The sequence below is a fragment of the Carica papaya genome, chromosome 5 (genome assembly GCF_054855325.1).
Source record: "Carica papaya isolate Zhongbai chromosome 5, ASM5485532v1, whole genome shotgun sequence".
NCBI lineage: Eukaryota > Viridiplantae > Streptophyta > Magnoliopsida > Brassicales > Caricaceae > Carica > Carica papaya.
Genome location: NC_142313.1, coordinates 3459146 through 3480349, shown reverse-complemented (window position 1 = coordinate 3480349; position 21204 = coordinate 3459146). Strand labels below are relative to the sequence as shown.

Here is a 21204-nt window from a genome sequence, read left to right as displayed (position 1 = left end):
CCCAAATAGAACATTTTAATCTCATAAAATTTAAAGATGAGCAGAAGAGTTTCTTCAGATTGTAACTTTTCTTTCCAACCAAATTACTCATAAACCAACGAAGATGTCTCCCTTCCATAAAATCTTGCTCTCTTTTCTCTTGTCAAACCCATGAAGAGCAAAGAAATAACATCTAAACATGACAATAAACAACCCAAGCCACACAAATAACTATGAGAATACAATTTATTGTAGTATATTAAAAAAAAATAAACAAAGTGGGTTAATTATATATCAAATATGTAAATTATAACAATTGACTACATATCAAATAATTAAGATCCATGAATAGAATAGAAGTAAAATAGAGTTGAATCAATCACAAGATAGAAATTATCTATGATTCACGACTGGGGTGACAAGGGAATGCTTTTTAATTACAACCTAATATAGCTACGGTATTGGATATGAGTGGAAACTCATCTCACGATAACCAAGGAGGATTTACTACAAGGAACTAGGGGGTTCAAGGATGCCCCAAATCATGCATATAAAACAATTCTGACTGCCAAAAAGAATGTAGCTGAACATACAGAGAAAAGAAAATAGGCATAATAAGTGCAGTTGATAAAGTTTTGTACATGACCTGTGCAGTTCAGCACTTCTTCACAGATACAATAATTTAGTCCTTCGTCATTGAACATATCTCAATATGCAAAATCCTGCAAATAAAGTAGTCACATCATGAAACACAGAGCAATAACCAATGCAATTTTAGATATTTAAGATAAAATTGCTGTGAACAAGCCCACATTTTCTGTTAGGCAAAAAAATTGAAGTTAGCTTACCTTCGCGCTAAACTGAGAAGTGATTCTAGCTCAGATCCAGTGATAAAGAATCCAGAATTTACACAAAAAATTCCAGTCTGCATCAGAATAACTAGATTCTTTGAATTAGAGGTCATGAATTTGTTTACACATATGAACTTCAGGGTTTACAAGCCGCAAGAAATGAGTGACTTCATGGGCTTGTTTGCTTGTGCCTGCAGCTAAGTAAAAGCCATATTAGGCCAAATTCCACTGCTAACAGGCATTAAGAACTTTCATTTCTAAACCACCAAGGTCGGAACTTGGTCTTGAGATCCTTTCTTCTGGGACAAAGGTAAAACCAAAACAAATAAAGGTCCCTAACCTCTTGTCTGAGGGACGGATTTGGTTCTCTAACCTTCGAGTTTATGGTGCATATACTTCTTTCCGGTCTCCATCCTGTCGTTTTGTACACCCCTGTCAAGGACTGAGAATCATATGAGTCCTGCATTCTTTCAATTCATCACAGCTTTCCTCAAACTGCCCTGAAAAGCGTTCACCAATAATCCCCACAAGAACAAACTCCATTTTCAAAATGATGAAACCTGTTTGTGTCCCTCACAAATATGCTTCGACCTTCCAACTTTGATATGAATTTTATAACTGCATGACAGTCACCGCATATTCTGAGGTTCTTTATTACTTGAAGAGGAGACCTGGGAGGAGTGTTTAGAAGCCCAAAAACAACAGCTAACTTTTCACTGTGCCCGCACAGTATCTGCTCCTTGTCCTGCTCCTCCACGTCTTGCAATACAAAGTCAACACTTGGAAAGTATCCAGATTTCTTCATCTCCATGCTCAATTCATTTAGCTTCTCAATGATTTGGGTCATTTGTGGATGTGATTTGTCGCCTGCAAGAAGCATGTACATTTTGTTCTTGACCTGAATCCAACTGCAGCCAGGATTCTTCTTCAAACCCTTGCTCTTCATCATATTCCTAACAGTGTCTACTCCAGTCCACATACCCTTAGAAGCATAGATATTGGATAAAAGAACATAGTTCCCCGGATTGCTTGGCTCCAACTCTATGAGTTTCTTTGCAGCAACCTCGCCTAAGTGTACATTATTATGGACTCTACAAGAACTTAGAAGAGCTCCCCAAATGCAGGCATCTGGTTCAAATGGCATTTGCTTAATCATGTTATATGCCTCATCCAGCTTCCCTGCACGCCCTAAAAGGGTTACCATGCAAGCATAGTGCTCCATCCTTGCTTCAATCTCATGATCTCTTGACATGCTATCAAAAAAATGCCATCCTTCATCTGTTAGGCCACCTTGGCTACACGCAGCTAAAACACAAGTGAAGCTAATGAAGTCAGGTTTCAGGCCACTGGTTAGCAATGAATGGAAAAGGTCTATTGCTTCCTTAGCTTTTCCATGCATCGCGTACCCACCCATAATAGCATTCCAACAAACCAAGTTTTTTACGGGCATCTTATCAAAACAAAGTCGAGACATGTGAATTCTTCCGCATTTTGCATACATATCAATTAGCGAACTACCCACGTAAACATTATTTGAAATTTCTGATCTAAGAGAAAAACAATGCACTGCCTTCCCATGAATCAGTGCTGCAATATTTCCACAAGCTGGTAACAAGCAAGGAATCGTTATAGAGTTTGGCTTCACCCCAGCATTCTGCATCTCTCTAAAAAGCTCCAAAGCCTCCATATCCTTCCCATTCTGGGAGCAACCAGCTATCACTGATGTCCAAGATATAACATTTAAGATAACTCCTTGTTCTTTAAATTGTCTAAACAACTCAAGCGCTTTTTCAACAGAGCCATTTCTGGAGAGCCCTGTAATAAGAGCATTACAAGCCCCTGTATCCATCTGATCCATTTCCTTTAAAACTTTTAACATCTCCAGCTCACATCCACACTTTCCATACATATCTATAAGTGCACTAACAACACAAATGTCCTGCTCCAAACCCTGCTTGACCACATAGCCATGAATCTGTATCCCCGTATTCAACTTTTCCAATTCACCTACAGCAGGAAGTACACTAGCAATAGTAGTCCCATCAGGCTTAAATCCTTCTAAATGCATCTTCTGAAACACGAATGCAGCATCATTACAATGCCCGCTACGACTAAACCCCGCAATCAGACCATTCCAAGAAACTAAATTCGGCTCCACACTCAACTTCTCCATCTGAAAGAGAAGCCCAATCGCTTCCTCTACGCAACCCTTGCGCGCATAGCCCGCAAGCAAAGCACTACAACTTACAACATCCTTCAATGGCATTTCATCGAACACCCTGCGGGCATGTTTTACTTGGTCACATTTCAAATACATTAGAACCAAAGAAGATTGAATTACAGAATCAGAACTAAACCCACATACACAAGCAATACCATGAACTATTTTTCCCACTCTCAACGCCGTCGTCGAAGCACAAGCCTTGATCACACTGGGTAGAACGCGAGTATCCGGAGCGAGGCCACGGGAGAGCATTTGAGAAAAGAAACGAAGGGACTCGGAAAAAAGATTGGATTTAGTACATGCGAATATGAGTCTCGAGAAGGAGTAGACATCGGGCACAGATGTGGAGTGAAGGACGAGGTCTGAAAAACAATGGCGATTGGAATAGAGAGGGAAAAGCTTTTTGGAGAAGTGGATATTATTGGAGACGCCGGTTTTGAGGATGCGCGCATGAGCTTGCCTTGCCTGTGACATAGAAGCTGAGGCTGAGAGGAGACAGTGTTCGTCGTGGAACCTTCTATTTGTTCAGACTTGGGACTCGGGAGTATGAGCAGAGGAGAAGCAGTGCCGTCGGCGTTCACTTCAGAACGGGTTTTTTTTGCTTCTAATTGCATAAAAGTCCTTGAAGTTTCGGTATTTATAGTTGAGATTATGATTTTTTGAAAATATTAATTCATCCAAATATGAGAAGAATATGTTCATCGATTAAGTTTAATTTTGATAAATATCAAATAATAATTACATTAGTTACTGAAAATAATAAAGAAGACAATAATATGCGATTTTATTTGAAATAACATAAGAAATTAAAATTTTTATTAATAAATTGAGAAAATTAATAATAATATTTAAAAAATAAAAGTAATATACATAAACTTGTGAAACATGGATGTGCCTTAATCTAAATGTTGCCTTCAATTATGGAGAGGATTGACTCTTTTAAAACATTCAATCAGGATGCGTTAATTTTATAAATGACAATTGAACAAATTTTTACATTCTGTTTGAATAGTGGTATTTCGTGATTAATTAATATAAGGTATGATATTAAAATGATAAAATTTTATTTATTTTTTAATGTTATTGTTATTTGAGAGTGTTTCGTGGTGTCCAAACTGCAAAATTTGGACGAATTTTTAAATTTATCGATTCGGTGATTTTTTATGAACTCATATTTTTATTCTAATTATACTCTCATTAAATTTTATTAATTTCTCTTTTACCCCCCAAAAAACTCTCATTTCTTTTAATTATTTGAAACACCTCATTTTAAATATATTTTAAAAAATAACTCATAATAAAAAATTATTTGAAACACCTTTTAATTTTTTATTTTTTGAAATAATTTTAGATTTAATATAATAATATATAATTATATCTATTTATTTTTAATATATAAATAATTTTAATTTTATTAAAATAAACTTAATGTGATAATATAAATAATAATTATATATTATCAAATACAATAATTTAATGTGATAATGTGTAATACTTATTTATTTAAATACAAATTTAATTATATTTTTATATAATTTATTTTTTTATTACATTATTTTTATATACTATTTTTTCATTTAATATTACATACAATAAGATAGAGATAAATTGATAATTTGATTGAATATACAACCATATCATTCTGTCAACCCAAACAAAACAGTTGTCATTACCATACATTAATTAACAATCTTCCCAAACATGATATAACTTTATCATTATCATCCTCTGTCAGTATCATACATTACCGTACATTAATTACCTACAACAAAATTCATCCAAACAGAGCATTAAGCCATAAAACGATAAATATGAGTTTTTGAATATCAAATCTAAAAATAATTTTTTTAATATAAGTAAAGTTCAACACTTAAACACGATATTTTTCTTTAAAATTTTACTGAATAACTTGTTAGATATAAAACTAATAATACATTAAATATAATCAAATTAACATAATTTGTATTTATGAAATGTTTTGTGTAAAAGCCCAAAGCTTAGGGAAAATGAAATATTGAATTATATTAGTTATAGGCGAAAGCAATTAAGAATTTAGGGCTTATATTTCTTATTCAGTAAATCAGAATACCCAATAGGATTACATGAATATCCATTTATAGCAGTTTATAGTAATGGAATAAATGGTTAAAACAAAACGAAATAAAATCCTATGGAGTTAATCTCCGTCGGGCAACTCTAATGGGGTTCGAGAGGTGATCTTTATTCGCAACCCTCCTACTGTTTAGGATCTGAATCTTAGTTTTCTTGATATGAAATAGTTAAATATGGGAATGAACTACACTAACTCAGTAAGAATATCATACTTAACACTGATACGGAAAATCAAAAGTTGATAAAAATTATAAAACAACCAATAGAGCTATTATTTCTTTCAAATAAACTCATTTAACTTAAAAATTGTTATTTCATACTTAACTTTATAAGTTTTTCAAAACCGATCTATAAAGACAATACTCAAATAACATTGTGATTTCACATTCACATGAGGAATAACAACAACTTACTTTCTTACCTACTTAACGATATCATTGAGGGTCCATAGGGATCCCCCATACGCGTGGACCTAATATCCAAATTATCGATTAATCGGCCGTCTCTATATCCTGTCTAGTAATGGACGCCAAACATACCATCGCCTCAATACCCCGTCCGGTATGAGGGTAAATTATATCTCTCAACTCCTTCCGATATAGGACTTCTTAGCCCCGTTCGACTGAAACAATGTCGACGCTAGGATTTTTCCTATGTATCGAGTCCATACACCCTTTCCTATAGTACCCGATAAATCTTTCATACATTGATTCTCATCCTCAACCTATCACCAAATCACATACCAACAAACACATTTTTACCAATCAATAGTAAATCATGCAAATAGATAACACATAAATTAAGAAAACATGATTAGAATATTTATTTGTAAACAAATCAACATATGAGGACAATACAGGTAGATAAACTAAATAACCGAGAAAACAATTAAAATCAATAATTTAAAATACATAATATAACAATAAGCATTTTACGCAGTATAGAAGAAAATAAACAACTAGTTAGGACAATTATATACTAACCAATTCTGACTCTATTAATGATATGTAATTAATTTTTGAGGATTTTTTAATTTTCACAAAATATAACGTTATTGATTATTAAACTTCAATTTACCATCACGAAAAAAAAAAGTGAGAGATTCTTACCCCGAATCAATATCCGAAATACCGTACTTTTAACTGCGTCTCTTGGCGGTTCTTGAGTTTCCTGAATTTTCTATACGGAAATTAAAAATACTATTTACATATACAAAAATACCACAAAAAGCTAAAATAGGCATTTTAAATTTTTTTTTGGCCAATTTAGGGTTCTGATACGGCGACAGTTCCTCTCGTTCTGGCCATTTTTAACCGATTTAGGCCAGTTTTAGCCGATTTTACATGTAAACTTGCAAAAAACCAAGCTAGGGGGCTCTTGTTGGTCGAAAAAGGCAAAAACCGAAATCCTATCGACGAAAGAGTCTCTGGGTGCAGTAGTTCTGCCGTTCTTCCTTCACGTCCAGAGTTCTCCTTCGGCTAACCTGCACCAAAAAATGACAAGGAACATAATGGTAAGAAAACTAAGGAAAACAGGAAATGGGAAGGGGCTCATCGGAGGAGGTTTTAGATTTTAGCCGCGATGGCTCAGCTGGGCTTCACTCGTATTTTTCGGCTCACCCGTATGGCCTTTCTGCTCTGATATGGGTGTGGGTAGATTTAAAATCAAATTTCAATAGAGAAGGAAAAAAATATATGTTCGGTGTTGGTGGTGGCTCCGGTGCGACGATGACGATGGTCAATTTCTTTCTGGTCACCATTCTTTTTCTTCTTTGGCGAGGACTGGTACAACTAGGGTTAGGGTTTCCTGGAACGCAAGGTTTAAATACCCTTCCCAAGTTGATCTAGGCCGTCCATGCAGGGACACGTGAACCTCTCCCGTCTGTTGGATCCCTCTTATTAGGAGAATAAATCTGGACCAGTCGATCGGATTGAATCTGATCGTTTGATCGCACCTGAAAAGAAAATGCATCTAGGCCGTCTGTGCGCATGGGATGCTATCTGGGTCGTTGGATTCCTAAGCACGCAGATCACTCATGTGGCCTCCTGCATGGAATTGGTGCCAACGTGTCCGCCACACGACATGTTTTGAATCGCCGTTGCTGCTGACATTACCGTCCCACATGGCCATATTTTCTCTTTTTGTCATTTTATCTCATTTTTTTAAATTTTCTTTCCAAAACACCATCCTCAGTCACAGTTTCACTCTTTTTTTCTAGAATGATTTTCAATCTCATCCCTAATTCATTTTTTCTCAAAATTTTCACAAAAATAAAATGAAATAATTATTAAATTATTTTAATATACTTATTTTATAAATTTAGGAATTATCTCAGGCCTAATTTTTAGACCCGGGTATTATAGTTAGTCATGAAGACTTACAACCAAACATCTTTTAAATTGTTTATCAACTAAACTATCAGCATTTAACTATTGAGAACAACTATGTTGAAGTCTTTATAAACTCATGAATAAGAAATAAAATAAAACATATAATCAACGTCGAGAATATCATCAATCACTAAACTCAATTCATAATTAAGTATTATAAGGTACTGAAGTAAATAATAGACTTTTTATGGATAACTAAAAAATAACTAAATTTGGTCAATTTTGTCAATCTTTACAAAGATATAAACATTTTACTCATAAAAAAGTTATAGTATAAAAGTAATTTTTAAATTACAATCTTAGAACAGTGTATACAAATTTTTATACTAAACATAATTTATTGGTCAAAGTCTTGACAAAAAAATATTACCACGTCTAGCATCAATAAGATCGAGTTACGTGTGCTTCACATAGCGAACAAAATAAAAAATGTATAAAGGACATCTTCACTAGTTTGAGATGATTAAGAATTCAAACATCAATATTGAAGTTAATGAAGATGGATCTTAAAACTATCATGATTTTAAAAATTGGCTTTCCATGTCCCAATTTCTACATATCTTTATTATTAGACTTTGTCCCAAAAAAGAAAAGAATTGAATTAAGAATATATTAACATAGCATTATTTTGAAGACAATAATACTTTTAGATTTCTATCAAATTGTCTTATAATTAATTCTTTCAACTCTTGTACTACCTTAATATAGGATATTGATTAGAAAAATATTTGAAAATTCTTTATTTTAGGATGTTTTTTTTCTTTAAATAGTTAATATCTTACATAGTCTTTATATCAACACTAAAAGGATCCGATTTTATACATCGATGTACCATTCTTTCGAAAAAAAAAAGAAAAAAAAAACTTGAGATCTCAATTCTTTTTGGCTCTTTAGAGCAATACTTCCCATCTCTATAACTATTATTGCATTGAAGTATCGCATGTCATCCTTTATACCACATGTGATCCAAAGAAAATACTATTAAGTGTAGGTACCAATATGTTGTTGTTACAATATGAATAGAAGACATCTTATAAATAAAAAATATATAAAATGATTCGAGTAATAACAATCATCACAGACGAATCAAGTAATTATGTTAATCCAATAAAATTAGAGTGACATTAAGAAGATTAGCATAATCTCTATGCAAGGATAATAAATTTATAAATGGTACAGTGTCTGTTTGGTGATTCTGAATTGTTACAATCTTATACTTTATCAGCTTTTAAATTGTGATTTGTGATCATAATGCGTGACATTTATGATAATATTAAATATTTAAATGACGAATATTGTGAAACATTAATTATACATTGAAAAACTATGTAATTTTACTTGAGTTTTATATAAATATTCAAGTCATATATTAATTTAACAACTTAAACTTAACATTTTAAATGTCAGTAATTTGAATCTAAAGAGTTGTTAATTAAGTTGTACTTGTGCCCAAATAATTAAAATAATAAAATTTCAAAGAACCAACTTATACTCCAAGAATATATTTTTTTATAAAAATAAATTTTATCTCCTACACACAAAGTTTTACTCAAAATTCTCCTATATTTTAGATGTGTAACTATAATTCATAAATATATTAAAACAAAGATAAAATGTATTTGTGTAAGTATAGTGTCAAGGTTTTGCATCCAAACAATTTTGTTGTTTATCATTAAGTATAAACTAAAGTAGATAATAGATTGCATCAAATTAAATTGTTAGCGTTGAGATTGACCCAATCCTCTATAAAGAATTTCACTTATTTAAAATTGACAATACTACGAGTTATTTAAAGTAAAACATTATGATTATTTAATATCTCAGAATCCTAAAACAATCTCAATGATGAAAAAAGGAAGGGCACCGACTTATCCAATATTGATATAAATATAATTTGTCTCGATTTATAATTTTATAATAATAATTTTTTAATTAAAATACATATATTTCATTAATTATATGATATATACACATTCATTATAATATAATTTTTTATCATTACTATGTAGAAGCGCACAATGAATATAATTTTTTTTAACAAAGAAATAAACATAGCATTGGTCCACTCAAACATTTGTTGATCATGATAGTGTATTTGAGTTTTTTATATTGGACATAATTCGATTATCAAGTGAACAAAAAAAAAAATTATTGCATTACCTAATACCAATAAGGCCAAAGCTATTCATGATTGTCATATGAGTTATCTTAAAATGTACATTTATATACACCTATATTGTAGAAGCTCGGAATTTAAAAGGAAATAAAGTTATAAATTAAATGTGGAAACGAAATAATAGAATTTAGAATTTACATTTCTTACATAATAATTTAAAATGACTAATAGGGATATAGAAATGTCCCTTTTAGAAGAACAAACGAAAATCAAAGAAATAAACAAAATATAATATATTGAGCATTCTAAGACGACTTTCACTAGCTTTTGAAAGGAATCCGGGTGATAAATTATTCACAATCCTCTTGTTGATCAGGATCTGGGTGTTGGTCCTCTTGATCTAAAATAGTTAATAAAATGGTGAGATACACTAGCTCAGTAAGAATATCACATTACTCACCGATATAAAAAATGAAGGTTGATAAAAATCATAAAAATAACCAATGGAGTTCTTGATTTAAGTAAATTCATTTATTATAAAGAAAACTATTTATTACATATATTTACTATTGCGAGATTTTCAAAATCGACCTATAAAGATAATAACTCAAATAATATTCTAATATCATATTCAAGTGAGAAAGAACAATAACTTTTTCTTTTTATTTGTCTTTGGCATCTTTGGAGATCCATAGAGATGTCCCACTACGCGTGAATCAATATTCAACATTATCAACAAACCGACCGTCCTCATACCCCGTCTGGTATGAGAGTTAAAAATATCATCCCTCAATACCCCGTTCGATATGAGGGTGAATCAGATTGTCTCCATACTCCATCTGGTATGAGTGTCAAAAATATTATTTCTCGATAGCTCGTCCGGTATAAGGTAACGTTCACGATAGGATTTTCTATGCACCCAATCCGTCTACCATTCTCCCAGTATATCCAGTAAGATTATCATTCATTAATTCACATGACTAAGTAATTTTCTGTTTGCATATTAATTTTTAATTTTTAATTTTATAAATTAATCATAAATCATGCAAGATAATCAATAAATATATATCAAGGAAGCACAATTGAATCATTTAATCATTCTAGTATATTCTCATATATTTAAAGCTATAAAAATAAACAATCAATTACACAGGACAAACAAAAAAACGACTAATCGATTCTGTCTCAATTAGTAACATGTAATTATTCTCAAAGTTTTCTAAATTACACAAATGTCATATTATCGATTATTAAGTTTCAATTTTATAACAGAGAATAAGGTGAGAGATTCTTACCTGAATCGGTGTCCAAAACATCGAACTTTCTACTGCGCCTACTGGCGGTCTCCGAGTTTTCTTGAATTTTCCTGTGGAGATTAAAACATGTTTCACATACCTAAAAATACTCTAAAACCCCAAAATCGGTGTTAAAAATTCTTTTTCGGCTTATTTTGGGGTTCTGGCACGGCAGCACGCCGTGCTTCGGCAACAATACCGCTGCTCGAGGCGGTAATTTTCCTCGACCTGGCCGTTTTCAGCCATTTTTGGCTAGTTTCGACTGATTTTATGCCCATCTCTGTGAGAAAACACGTTAAATGATCTCGATTGATAAAAAAAAAAATCAAAAAACAGAAACCTACCGGTTATGAAATTTTTATGTGCAGCGGCTTTACCGGCTCACCTTCGCGGCTGAGCATTTTTCTTCTATCAAACTGTATAAAACAGAGCGGTGAACACAACGGTGAAAAATCGCACGAAGCAGGAAACGAAAATGGGCTCATCGGATTTGATCGCGACCATTCAATCGCGCTTGAGGAGGGAACGGATGTGGACTGTCCACGCGTGCAAGAACACTTCTGGGTCGTCCGATCGCGAGTCATGTGGATCGCCAGCGTGGCCTCCCGCATAATACTTAGTTAGGATGCCTTGTCGTGCGACGTGTTCTACTTCGTCGATATTGCGGACTGCACTGTCTTACGTGGCAAAAATTTTCTTAATTGCATTCTGACCCCTCCAGTTTCTAATTTTTAAAAAAAAAAACAGCATCCGAACTTTAATTTTCACCCATTTTTGTCAAAATTATTTTTAATTTTATCCTCAACTTATTTTTTTCGTAATTCCACATTAAATCAAAATTTATTAAGTTCAAAAATAGATTTTTATACATTTTTTTTAATATTAAAATTACTTTTGGACCAAATTTTTAGCTCTGTTATTACATATATGTAACATATATATATTAATTATTGTCTTCTAATCACCTTAATACCAACATAAAATAAAATAAAAAAAGCAAATTAAACGCATCAATGCGTTACTCTTTAAACTAAAACTTTTTATTATTGCAATTGGCATATATAAATGTTACAATTATAACATAAATTATAATATATAAATGTTAAGATTTCATCAATGCATCACTCCTTTAAACTAAAACGCCTATATTGCAGTTGGCATATATAATGTTCCAATTATAATATAAATTATAATTTTATAAATATTACAATTTACACATTTGATATATATATATATATATGTGTATGTGTGTGTGTGATTTATTTAACTTTACTCGTATCTTAAATTTCATGACAAAAAATTTATATTATTATCTGTCAATTATGAAAATATTTAACTTAAATTAAAATATAAATAAAACTCAATATTATTATATTAAACATATCAATTATATCATCCTTTGAAAAAATTGAAGATCGTAATTTTTTTTTTTCTGATTATAAAAAGACTTGATGCATCAATATTTGTCTCTTCTTCTTTTCATCTCTCAACACATCATTAATAAATACAAAAAAACAATAATGCATGCCATGTGATGTTAACCAAGAAAACAGTATTGTAATTATAGTTAACATTATGCGGCTCAGTACAATTTGAATTTATATGAATAAATAGAAAATTTATTTTTGAACCAACCATGTAAACAATGATAACTTAATAATACGATGGGTTTTAATCAATCATATATAAATTTATTGTGCATAAATGATTATTAATTTAATTATATCCGTTTAAAAATAATATGTTAAGATTAAATGAATATTGAACTAAATAAAATGTTTCTTTTTTTATGTGTAAAGATTAAAAAATATTATTTCTAATTTTATTATTAGTTAAATTAAAATAATAAAAACTTAATAATATAAATAGATAGTTATTATTCACAAATCATACATAGATTTTTTTTTTTCTATTATATCATTTTGTTACTAAAAATAACGAGAGTGTGAGAACTCTAAAATACCACGTGTTGATTTTAAAGATTTATCGCAATACATGTATATTTTATTTATTATGGATTTATATACGTTTCTGTTTTAGATCTAATCTTCTTTATTTAATATGATCATAATAATTTAGATTCAAATATAATTTTATGAAATTCCTGTATAATAATCTTAAAGGAACCAAACATCATATAAAATTAATATAATTTATTTAACCAACGTACATATATACTATGTTTGTTAGAATAAATTAATAATATATATTTTTTAAATTTAAGTAGTCATAATAAATTAAAATTAACTTTTAAAAAAAAAAAATAGATAATATATTATTTAATAGATGAATGGGTTCATTATTTTATATTATTTTTAAAATTAAAACTACTTAAAAGTTTTTTTTTTTTTTAAAAAAAAAAAAACAAATTTACAATTATTATAAAGTATGTATGGTCCATTATATCCCAATCCATCCACTCTAATCCATTTGAGGAAAAAGTCTCGAGTATGATAATATTTTTATGTCTTATTATCACGATTTGATTATGCATATATCAAATATATTATTATATACATTCATACTATGTATGTACCTTTCGTCATTATCCTAAACAAGATGGACCGACGCGAATATTCTTTCTAACTAAACTATATATTAATTAAATTTACGCAGTTAATTCAATTATTGTAGTTAAGTTTGTTCTAATTAATTAATATATATGGTATATTCCCGTCACATGTTAGTTAAATATTTTTTACTTGAATTTGAGAGCTTTATTTAATTACAACTGGAATTAAAATAATAGTACCTAAATTTTTTATTCGAGTTACACATAGGCTAGTTAAAATTTTTAAAATTAATTATAAATAAAACAACTTATAGTTGATTTAAAATTAAAATTTATTTATATTTTAAAAATGTTGATAAAATAATTATTATATTTATATTTAAAAGATCAACTTGTTTGAAATTCTTTTTAAAAATTTGAGGGTAGGCCAAAATTTAATTTAATTTATTATTAAAAACACCCCACGGCTGCTATACTAAATTGATTATGTCTACTAAGTTATGTTTGTTTTAGTACACATAAAAATTGATTCTTTCATGCATCATAATTTATACGTGCATTAGAAAAAAAAAAAAAAAAAAAAGCTAGTAGAAGATGACAACAAATATATATACATATATATATATATGCCCTTAATTAAATCACAGCAGTAATCATCCTCTACTATACATTAATTATACATGTGAAACATGTGATAAACTAACTAATCAAATTTCCTTTTGAGAAAAATTAAAAAAAAAAACAATATATTATTTTTCGTAATAAAAATATTATAAACCATGATAATTTAGTTTATTTAATCGAGTAAATTATTATATTAATTTATAAACTATTAGATACATCATAGTTGTTTTTAAATTATATTTTAAAAAGAAATTTTAAGAATTTAGAGTTGTAATGAACACATTGAAAGTAACTTACTTGGATTTCCATTTTAAATAAACAATAATCACCATTATAATGCTCTAATATCCTAATATTCCACATTAAGCTAATAAAATTAACATTATTTGAAATTAATTAACATTAATTAACCTGTATTATTTAATTCGATAGAGATATAATTTAATTCATTAATATATTGATTAAGTTGTGGAGGTCAGATTAAGTTTAATTTTAACAAATTATTATAACTCCAACCAAAAAATAAACAGAAACAATTAATAATTCATTTATTTCAAACACAACAGAAGTTTATAATTCAAAATATAAAGTCAAATTATCCATTAAAAGAACTTACTATACAAAATAATAGAATAACTAAGCTACATTTTTGAATTGTAAATAAAAAAATAAATCATATGTTTAACATATAGTATAAAAATGGTTTATGACTTTTCATTTTTTTAATAATCCGATCCTTTTAATTTCAATAAATTGTAATTACTTCTTTTATTTTTATTTTAGGTTTTTAATTAATGTATTTATTAAAATAAATATATTTACCAAGTCGTCGTAATGTGACAGTTATATTATTAATATTTTTATAACATTAGTTATCATATTAATCAATATGTGCTATTTAAAATCACTCATTGACAATCAAATATAAAAACTTTTATGTAATACCCAAATTAATTTTTTTATGTAATTTAAATTAATTTGTAAACGTAATTTTTTAATTTTAATTTAGTGTAAAAATGAAGGAAATTTAAAGGATGATGAAATTGAAAATAATTTTGGAAAAAATGAGTAAAAATTTGAGTTTTTTGTGTATTTTTGAAAGAAAAATCGGAAACTAGAGATCAAAATGCAATTTAAAAAAGTTGTGCCATGTAGAATGTCCGATCAGCAGCTCCGACTAACCAGAACGCACCGTGTGGCAACGGACACTGACGCGGGGCCACGCGGGCGATCCACGTTCCCGCGATCGGACGGCTCATATCTGCTCCCGCGCGCGCACGAATAGCTCAGATGCGTGCACTCTCCAGATGCGATCGGATGGTCAGATTTAAATGCGATCAATGGTCCCGATCTACTTCTTATTTAATCGCAATCGAACGGTTCAGATCAAACACGATGGACGGCTCAAATTTAAAAGAGACGGATATAAATAACTCTATTCACACCAAACCCTAACCTTAGCCGTCAGACACCCTCGTTAGAGAAAAAGACCCAGCTGCCGCGTTGTAACCACTTCCGACCGCCAAAAGAGGTAAAAAAATTTTTTTTTTACTCGGAATTCAATTTTAAACACCCTTATGGCCAAATTGGAGCCAAAACACCGGCGAATTGGGCGAAAACTGCAAGTGAAGCCCGGCGGCGTTGCCATGGAGAATTTTAAAAATCGTCTCCTACGAGGCACTTCTCGATTCCCGTTATGCTAAATTTTTTTACCATTGTAATCATCATTTCTTTATCTACAAGTTGACTGAAGTAAAACACCCAACTGCAAAAATGAGCCGGCGGAGAGTCCCACTGCTGGTGAGTTTCAATTTTCGGTCAATCGAGATCCCTTAACGTATTTTCTCGTAGGGATTGATGCAAAACCGGTCGAATTCAGCCAAAAATAGTCGAAAATAGTCAACCCGATGCAGACTGCCGCTGCGAGCGGCGACGCCGTCGCTAAAGCACGGCGAAGCCGCCGTGCCAGAATTCTAGAATTGGCCAAAAATGGGTTCTGACACTATTTTTGAGTTTTTTTTGGATATTTGTAAATACTTGTAGCGTGTTTTAATCCCTGAAAAAAAAATTCAGGGAATCCGGGGACTACCGGTAAGTGCAGTCAACAAGTTTCACTTTTCAGACATCGAATTGAGTAAGAATCTCTCATATTATTCTCTGTTATGGAATTGAAGTCAAATTAATAATAAATACGGTGTTCTGTACAATTTAAAAAATATCCATAATTAATTACGAGTTACTAATGGAGTCAGAACCGAAAATTATTCACTGTTGATTTTGTTGATTGATTTCACAGTTTAAATGCATGATAGTATCTGATTGATCGATTTTATATCTTTAAATGCATATATTGTTTGTTTTATGAGTTTACGGTTGAATTGAGGAAAAAAAAAGGAGATTAAAGGAAAATAAAAAATTGTGTGATTAAGTGAATGGATGAAACGACAACCTTACTAGATATTATGGGAGATGATGGATGGATCGGATGCATAGAGAATCCTACTGTGAATGTTGCCTCATACCGGACGAAGTATCGATGTTTAGTAATTTGGCTCGTTTTACCCTCATTCCGAACGGGGTATGGGGACGGCCCGTTTTACCCTCATACCAAACAGGGTATTAAGGTTTTAGTAGTTTGGTGCTCATACCGGACGAGATATGGGGACGACTCGTTAATTTGAAATGCTAAAACAAATGGTTCACGCATTGTAGGGATATCTCTATGAACCCCAATGAATACCAGTAGGGTGATAAATGATAGAATTGTTGTTCAAATCGATTACATATGAAATCATAATCTGAGTTATGTTATTGTCTTTATAAGTTGTTTTGTAAATTTTACTACGGTAAATAGATGACAAAAAATTTTGTTTATGGTAGATGAATTTGTTTAATTAAGAATTCAATTAGTTGTTTTAATTTTTCTACCAATTTTCATTTCTATGTCGGTGAGTAGCGCGATATTCTTATTGGGATAGTGTAACTCATCCCTTATTTAACAATTTTAGATCAAGATGAGTAGGATGCAGAGCCCGATTCACATGAGGATTGCGAGTAGGATACCAGTTTTATTTATTTTTCGTTTATTTCCTTAATTTTTTGTATTTCATTCGAAAGGGTAATTCCCGTAGTACTATTTGGTACTTTAAGTTATTGTATGAGGAATGTAAACCTTAACTAATTATTTCGCTTTCGCACTTAATTTACGATTTATTTTATTTGAAATTTTGGAGTCGTTACATTTACATCATTAATTTTTTCAGTATTGTTGATGCGTAATGATAAAATATCCAACCATGATATATAAATTAATTTACTAAAAGATTCAATTAGAAAAAAAAAATAAAGAATTAATTGCAACAATTAAAAAATCAAACTAACATAAAACAAATAATAGACAAAAAGATATTTTCCTAAGTCAATAAAAAGCATATAATTTTTGTATTAAAGTAAATAGCATATGATTTAAAGTATAGTGTTTATAAAATTACCAATACTTGTAAATAATTGAAAGCATAATTTAAAAAATCATTAGTTTAAAAAATAAAAAATAAGTGTGTCTCGGGGCAGACCACGTGAAGTGGTACAGAACCGGTCGATTCGCGGAGAGAGGATAAGGGAAAATGACACGTATGCGGGGTCCGGGGGAATCAAAACGCACCGCATTAGGTTATAACCAACTTCTAGAGGTGGCTTCCAGTTGAGTCAGCCTATAAATACCCCACATTGCAGTTCTTTACCAGCGAAGAAAACGCGAGTGTTTTAATTTCTGGGGTTTTCAGAAAATGTTGAGCGTGGAGAGCCAGAGCGACGACGTTTTGGGAACGAAAGAAATCCCACCGCCGGAGGAAGTCGCCGCTATTCTGCCGGAGGTTGTGCAGTCAGGTAAGCGCCACCTTTCTGTAATTTTGAAAGTCCTTGAAATGGGAAGGGAATTCATAAACCTGTATAGTAAAAGATATATATATATATATCGTATATCGTATAATATGAACGAATTAGAAAATGGGAGGGAATTTCTAAACCTGTAATCTAAGCTTCACTTCCTCGTTAAATCAGAATGAGAAGGAGAAAGTATTGTTTGTTAGTGTTCATACGTCATAATCCTTCATTAATGACAGAATTTAATTGATGAAAATAATGAGTCGCATAATAAAAACAAAATTTATCTGATTAATCACTATTTAATTCAATAATTAATTGTTAATTTAAATACATCTGTGCTCATATTTATTTGAAAAATATTTTATATTTTGCACGGAATGAGTTGCACGTATCAGTTATGGATTGAAGTTGGAATTTTTCTAGAAAAAAAGGTTATAACCGTAAGGAATCTTTGTAACGCTCCCGTGCCAAGCATGTGCGGACATCGTTGAGTCCATATTCTTGATATGTAATTATCATCTGCCCGATTGATATTTATCTATTTTTTAAAAATATTTTTTATATTTAGTATTTGAAATAAATTATTTTCTAATAAAATATATTTAAAATAATTAAATTAATAATAATAATAATTATTATTATTTTAATTTCAAATGAAATTTTACTTAATTCTATTTTTTTTTTCAAATTGTTATCTAAAAATTGTAACCAATTCTTTTTAAATCGTATCTTAATTAAGCAGAAATTAACTATTTTCATATTTTATTTTAATTTTTAAAAAGGAAATATAATTTTTTAATCCACCACAGAAAAAAAAAAAAAAAAAACAAAATATAGAGTTTTATTTTTGTTCATAAAGATTCGGAGCTGGTGACTGCGGCTGCTCTTCGATCAGACCAGACAGGCCCATTCTTTAGCGTCCCTATGCATCCGTGTTTCGAGGTGAATCTTTTAACATGTTTTGTAAGAATAATTATACAGTTAAACGGTCATTAATTACCATTTAATTAAGCTATTTGTCGCCAGCTGCTGTGTTAATTAATACATTAATTAATGTAACGCGGTACTTTTTCTTTAACGTGATCTCGGAACTTACTACTCTTTTTTTTATTTTTTTTTTATGTTCCACTGCATTCATGGTTCCATACATATACGTACGGATGTTCTAGCATTTTTATTACTTTCAAATATTCAAATAAAATAAAAAATTAAACCCCTAAATTAGTAATCGAATAAATATAGTAGTGAATCATAATTCAAAAGGAAACGAAACGGTCGTGTAGGGATTCCTTTGAACGTTGCATGCTAATCCTTAATTAATTAATTTAATTTTATTAATTAACGTGTTAGGTGAACTAATTAATTGAATATATTGTTGTTTAATCACTTGGAAGACAAACTTATGGTGTGATCAGGTGGGTGGGAGAAATGCTGGGTTGAAGGGGTTACCCCTTGGGATTTAGGGCGCCCTACGCCCATCGTTCTTCATCTCCTTCAGACCGGTAACCTTCCTAAGGGCAGGGTCTTGATACCTGGATGCGGTAGTGTAAGTATATATGTTTATTTATTTATTTTTTAAATTAAAATAATGTATACTTTTTCAAAATAAATAATTAATTTAATAAATTATTAATTCTAACTGAAATTACAGGGGTACGATGTGGTGGCAATAGCGTGTTCTGAACGTTATGTTATTGGATTAGATATTTCGGATACATTAGTTAAGAAAGTCACTGAGGTAATATTATTTTCTCTGCTATAATTTTAATTCAATTTAAGTTTTGGATCAATTAAAAAATTAAATAACATATTGTACTTTGATTTTACTTACATACAGCGAACTTCTTCATTGCCAAATGCCAACCATTTCACTTTTATAAAAGAAGATTTCTTCACATGGCGCCCCGATGAATTGTTCGATATGATTTTCGAATACGTGTGAGTAGTTTAAAGAAACACGATTGATTAATTTTGTTTCGTTAAACTTTTAATTGATTAGGAAATTAAGGTTTTTTTTTTTTTTATTTTTCGAGCCAAAAAATTAATTAAGATTGAAGAAGATAAAATTAAATGATGTTGATGATAATCAGGTTCTTTTGTGCAATTGAGCCAAACATGAGAGAAACATGGGCAAAATCAGTTGACGAGCTTCTAAAACCAGATGGGGAGCTTATAACACTCATGTATCCAGTAAGCATGATTACCATTAATTTTGGAGTTTAATACTTAATGAACGAATAAATTCTGATTAATTAACGATTAATCTTGGTGGCAGATGGGCGACGACTACGAGGGTGGACCTCCTTACAAAATCTCAGTAGCTGAGTAATATTTCTCACCTTCATGACCTATTAACATATATATATGTATATATATATGCCGTAGATGGTGTATATATTTCTGTATATGTAGATATGGTGTAGATGGTAAATATATATACTTTGGTGTTAATTATACAGATATGAAGAGGTGTTGGTACCTTTGGGATTTAAGATAGTGTCCGTTGAGGATAATGCGCTTGCTCTTGGACCTCGTAAGGTATGCTTGTTTTTGTTTTTTGTTTTTTTTTTATATAAATAAAATAAAAAGATTAAATAAAATTTAATTATTTTTAAAATTATATATGTATTTAATAAAATCGTATATAAATATATAATTTGATAATTTACAGGGAAGAGAGAAGCTAGCGAGATGGAAGAAGGTAGAAAAGAAATCATCAGAAGCAACAACTTGATAATAATCAGTCAAAGAAGAATCGAGTTGTCGAAATCTTTAGTGTAATAATCAATAAATAAATCATTCGTGATTGTGTGTTTGTGAAATTAAAAAGTACAATGCATCTATTGAAATAAATTTGTTATTTATCTCGTCTTATTTTATATTTTTAATATATATCATATTAGACTTAAGAAAGCTCTTAATACATAAACACTTATACTTTTATAAAATTACATCCATATGTAATCCAATTCGATAAAATTTAGTTCGAGTTTTTTTTAAAATTAATTTTAAATCAACTCTAATTTCAACTCTTTTTGAATTTTTTTTTAAAAAATAGAATCAAATTTTAAATTAAAAATGAATTCAGTGGTTATTAATATACAATACGTGCAATCATATATAAAAAATACACGAACTTTCAAATTTTATTGAATATATAAAATTTGTTATTTTTTAAATATATTATATATCGATGTTAATTGATATATAATATTT

At 30.2% G+C, this 21204-nt stretch overlaps 2 protein-coding genes across 2 annotated transcripts; one reads left to right on the top strand and one right to left on the bottom strand.

Annotated features, from left to right (window-relative positions):
- Positions 1–249: 249 nt before the first annotated feature.
- Positions 250–3340, bottom strand: LOC110808138 (Pentatricopeptide repeat (PPR) superfamily protein). Its single transcript, XM_088221135.1, has 3 exons — positions 3207–3340; positions 828–3109; positions 250–701 (listed from the first exon to the last, which is right to left on the bottom strand). The coding sequence occupies exon 2, from the start codon at positions 3094–3096 to the stop codon at positions 1342–1344; it is 1755 nt and encodes a 584-aa protein (XP_088077261.1). The 5' UTR covers positions 3097–3109; positions 3207–3340; the 3' UTR covers positions 250–701; positions 828–1341.
- A 14489-nt stretch (positions 3341–17829) lies between these two features.
- LOC110825844 (thiocyanate methyltransferase 1-like) lies at positions 17830–20862 on the top strand. The gene is made up of 8 exons (XM_088220675.1): positions 17830–17988; positions 19404–19534; positions 19640–19726; positions 19826–19926; positions 20079–20178; positions 20264–20313; positions 20448–20526; positions 20660–20862. The coding sequence occupies exons 1-8, from the start codon at positions 17889–17891 to the stop codon at positions 20720–20722; spliced, it is 711 nt and encodes a 236-aa protein (XP_088076801.1). The 5' UTR covers positions 17830–17888; the 3' UTR covers positions 20723–20862.
- Positions 20863–21204: the final 342 nt, after the last annotated feature.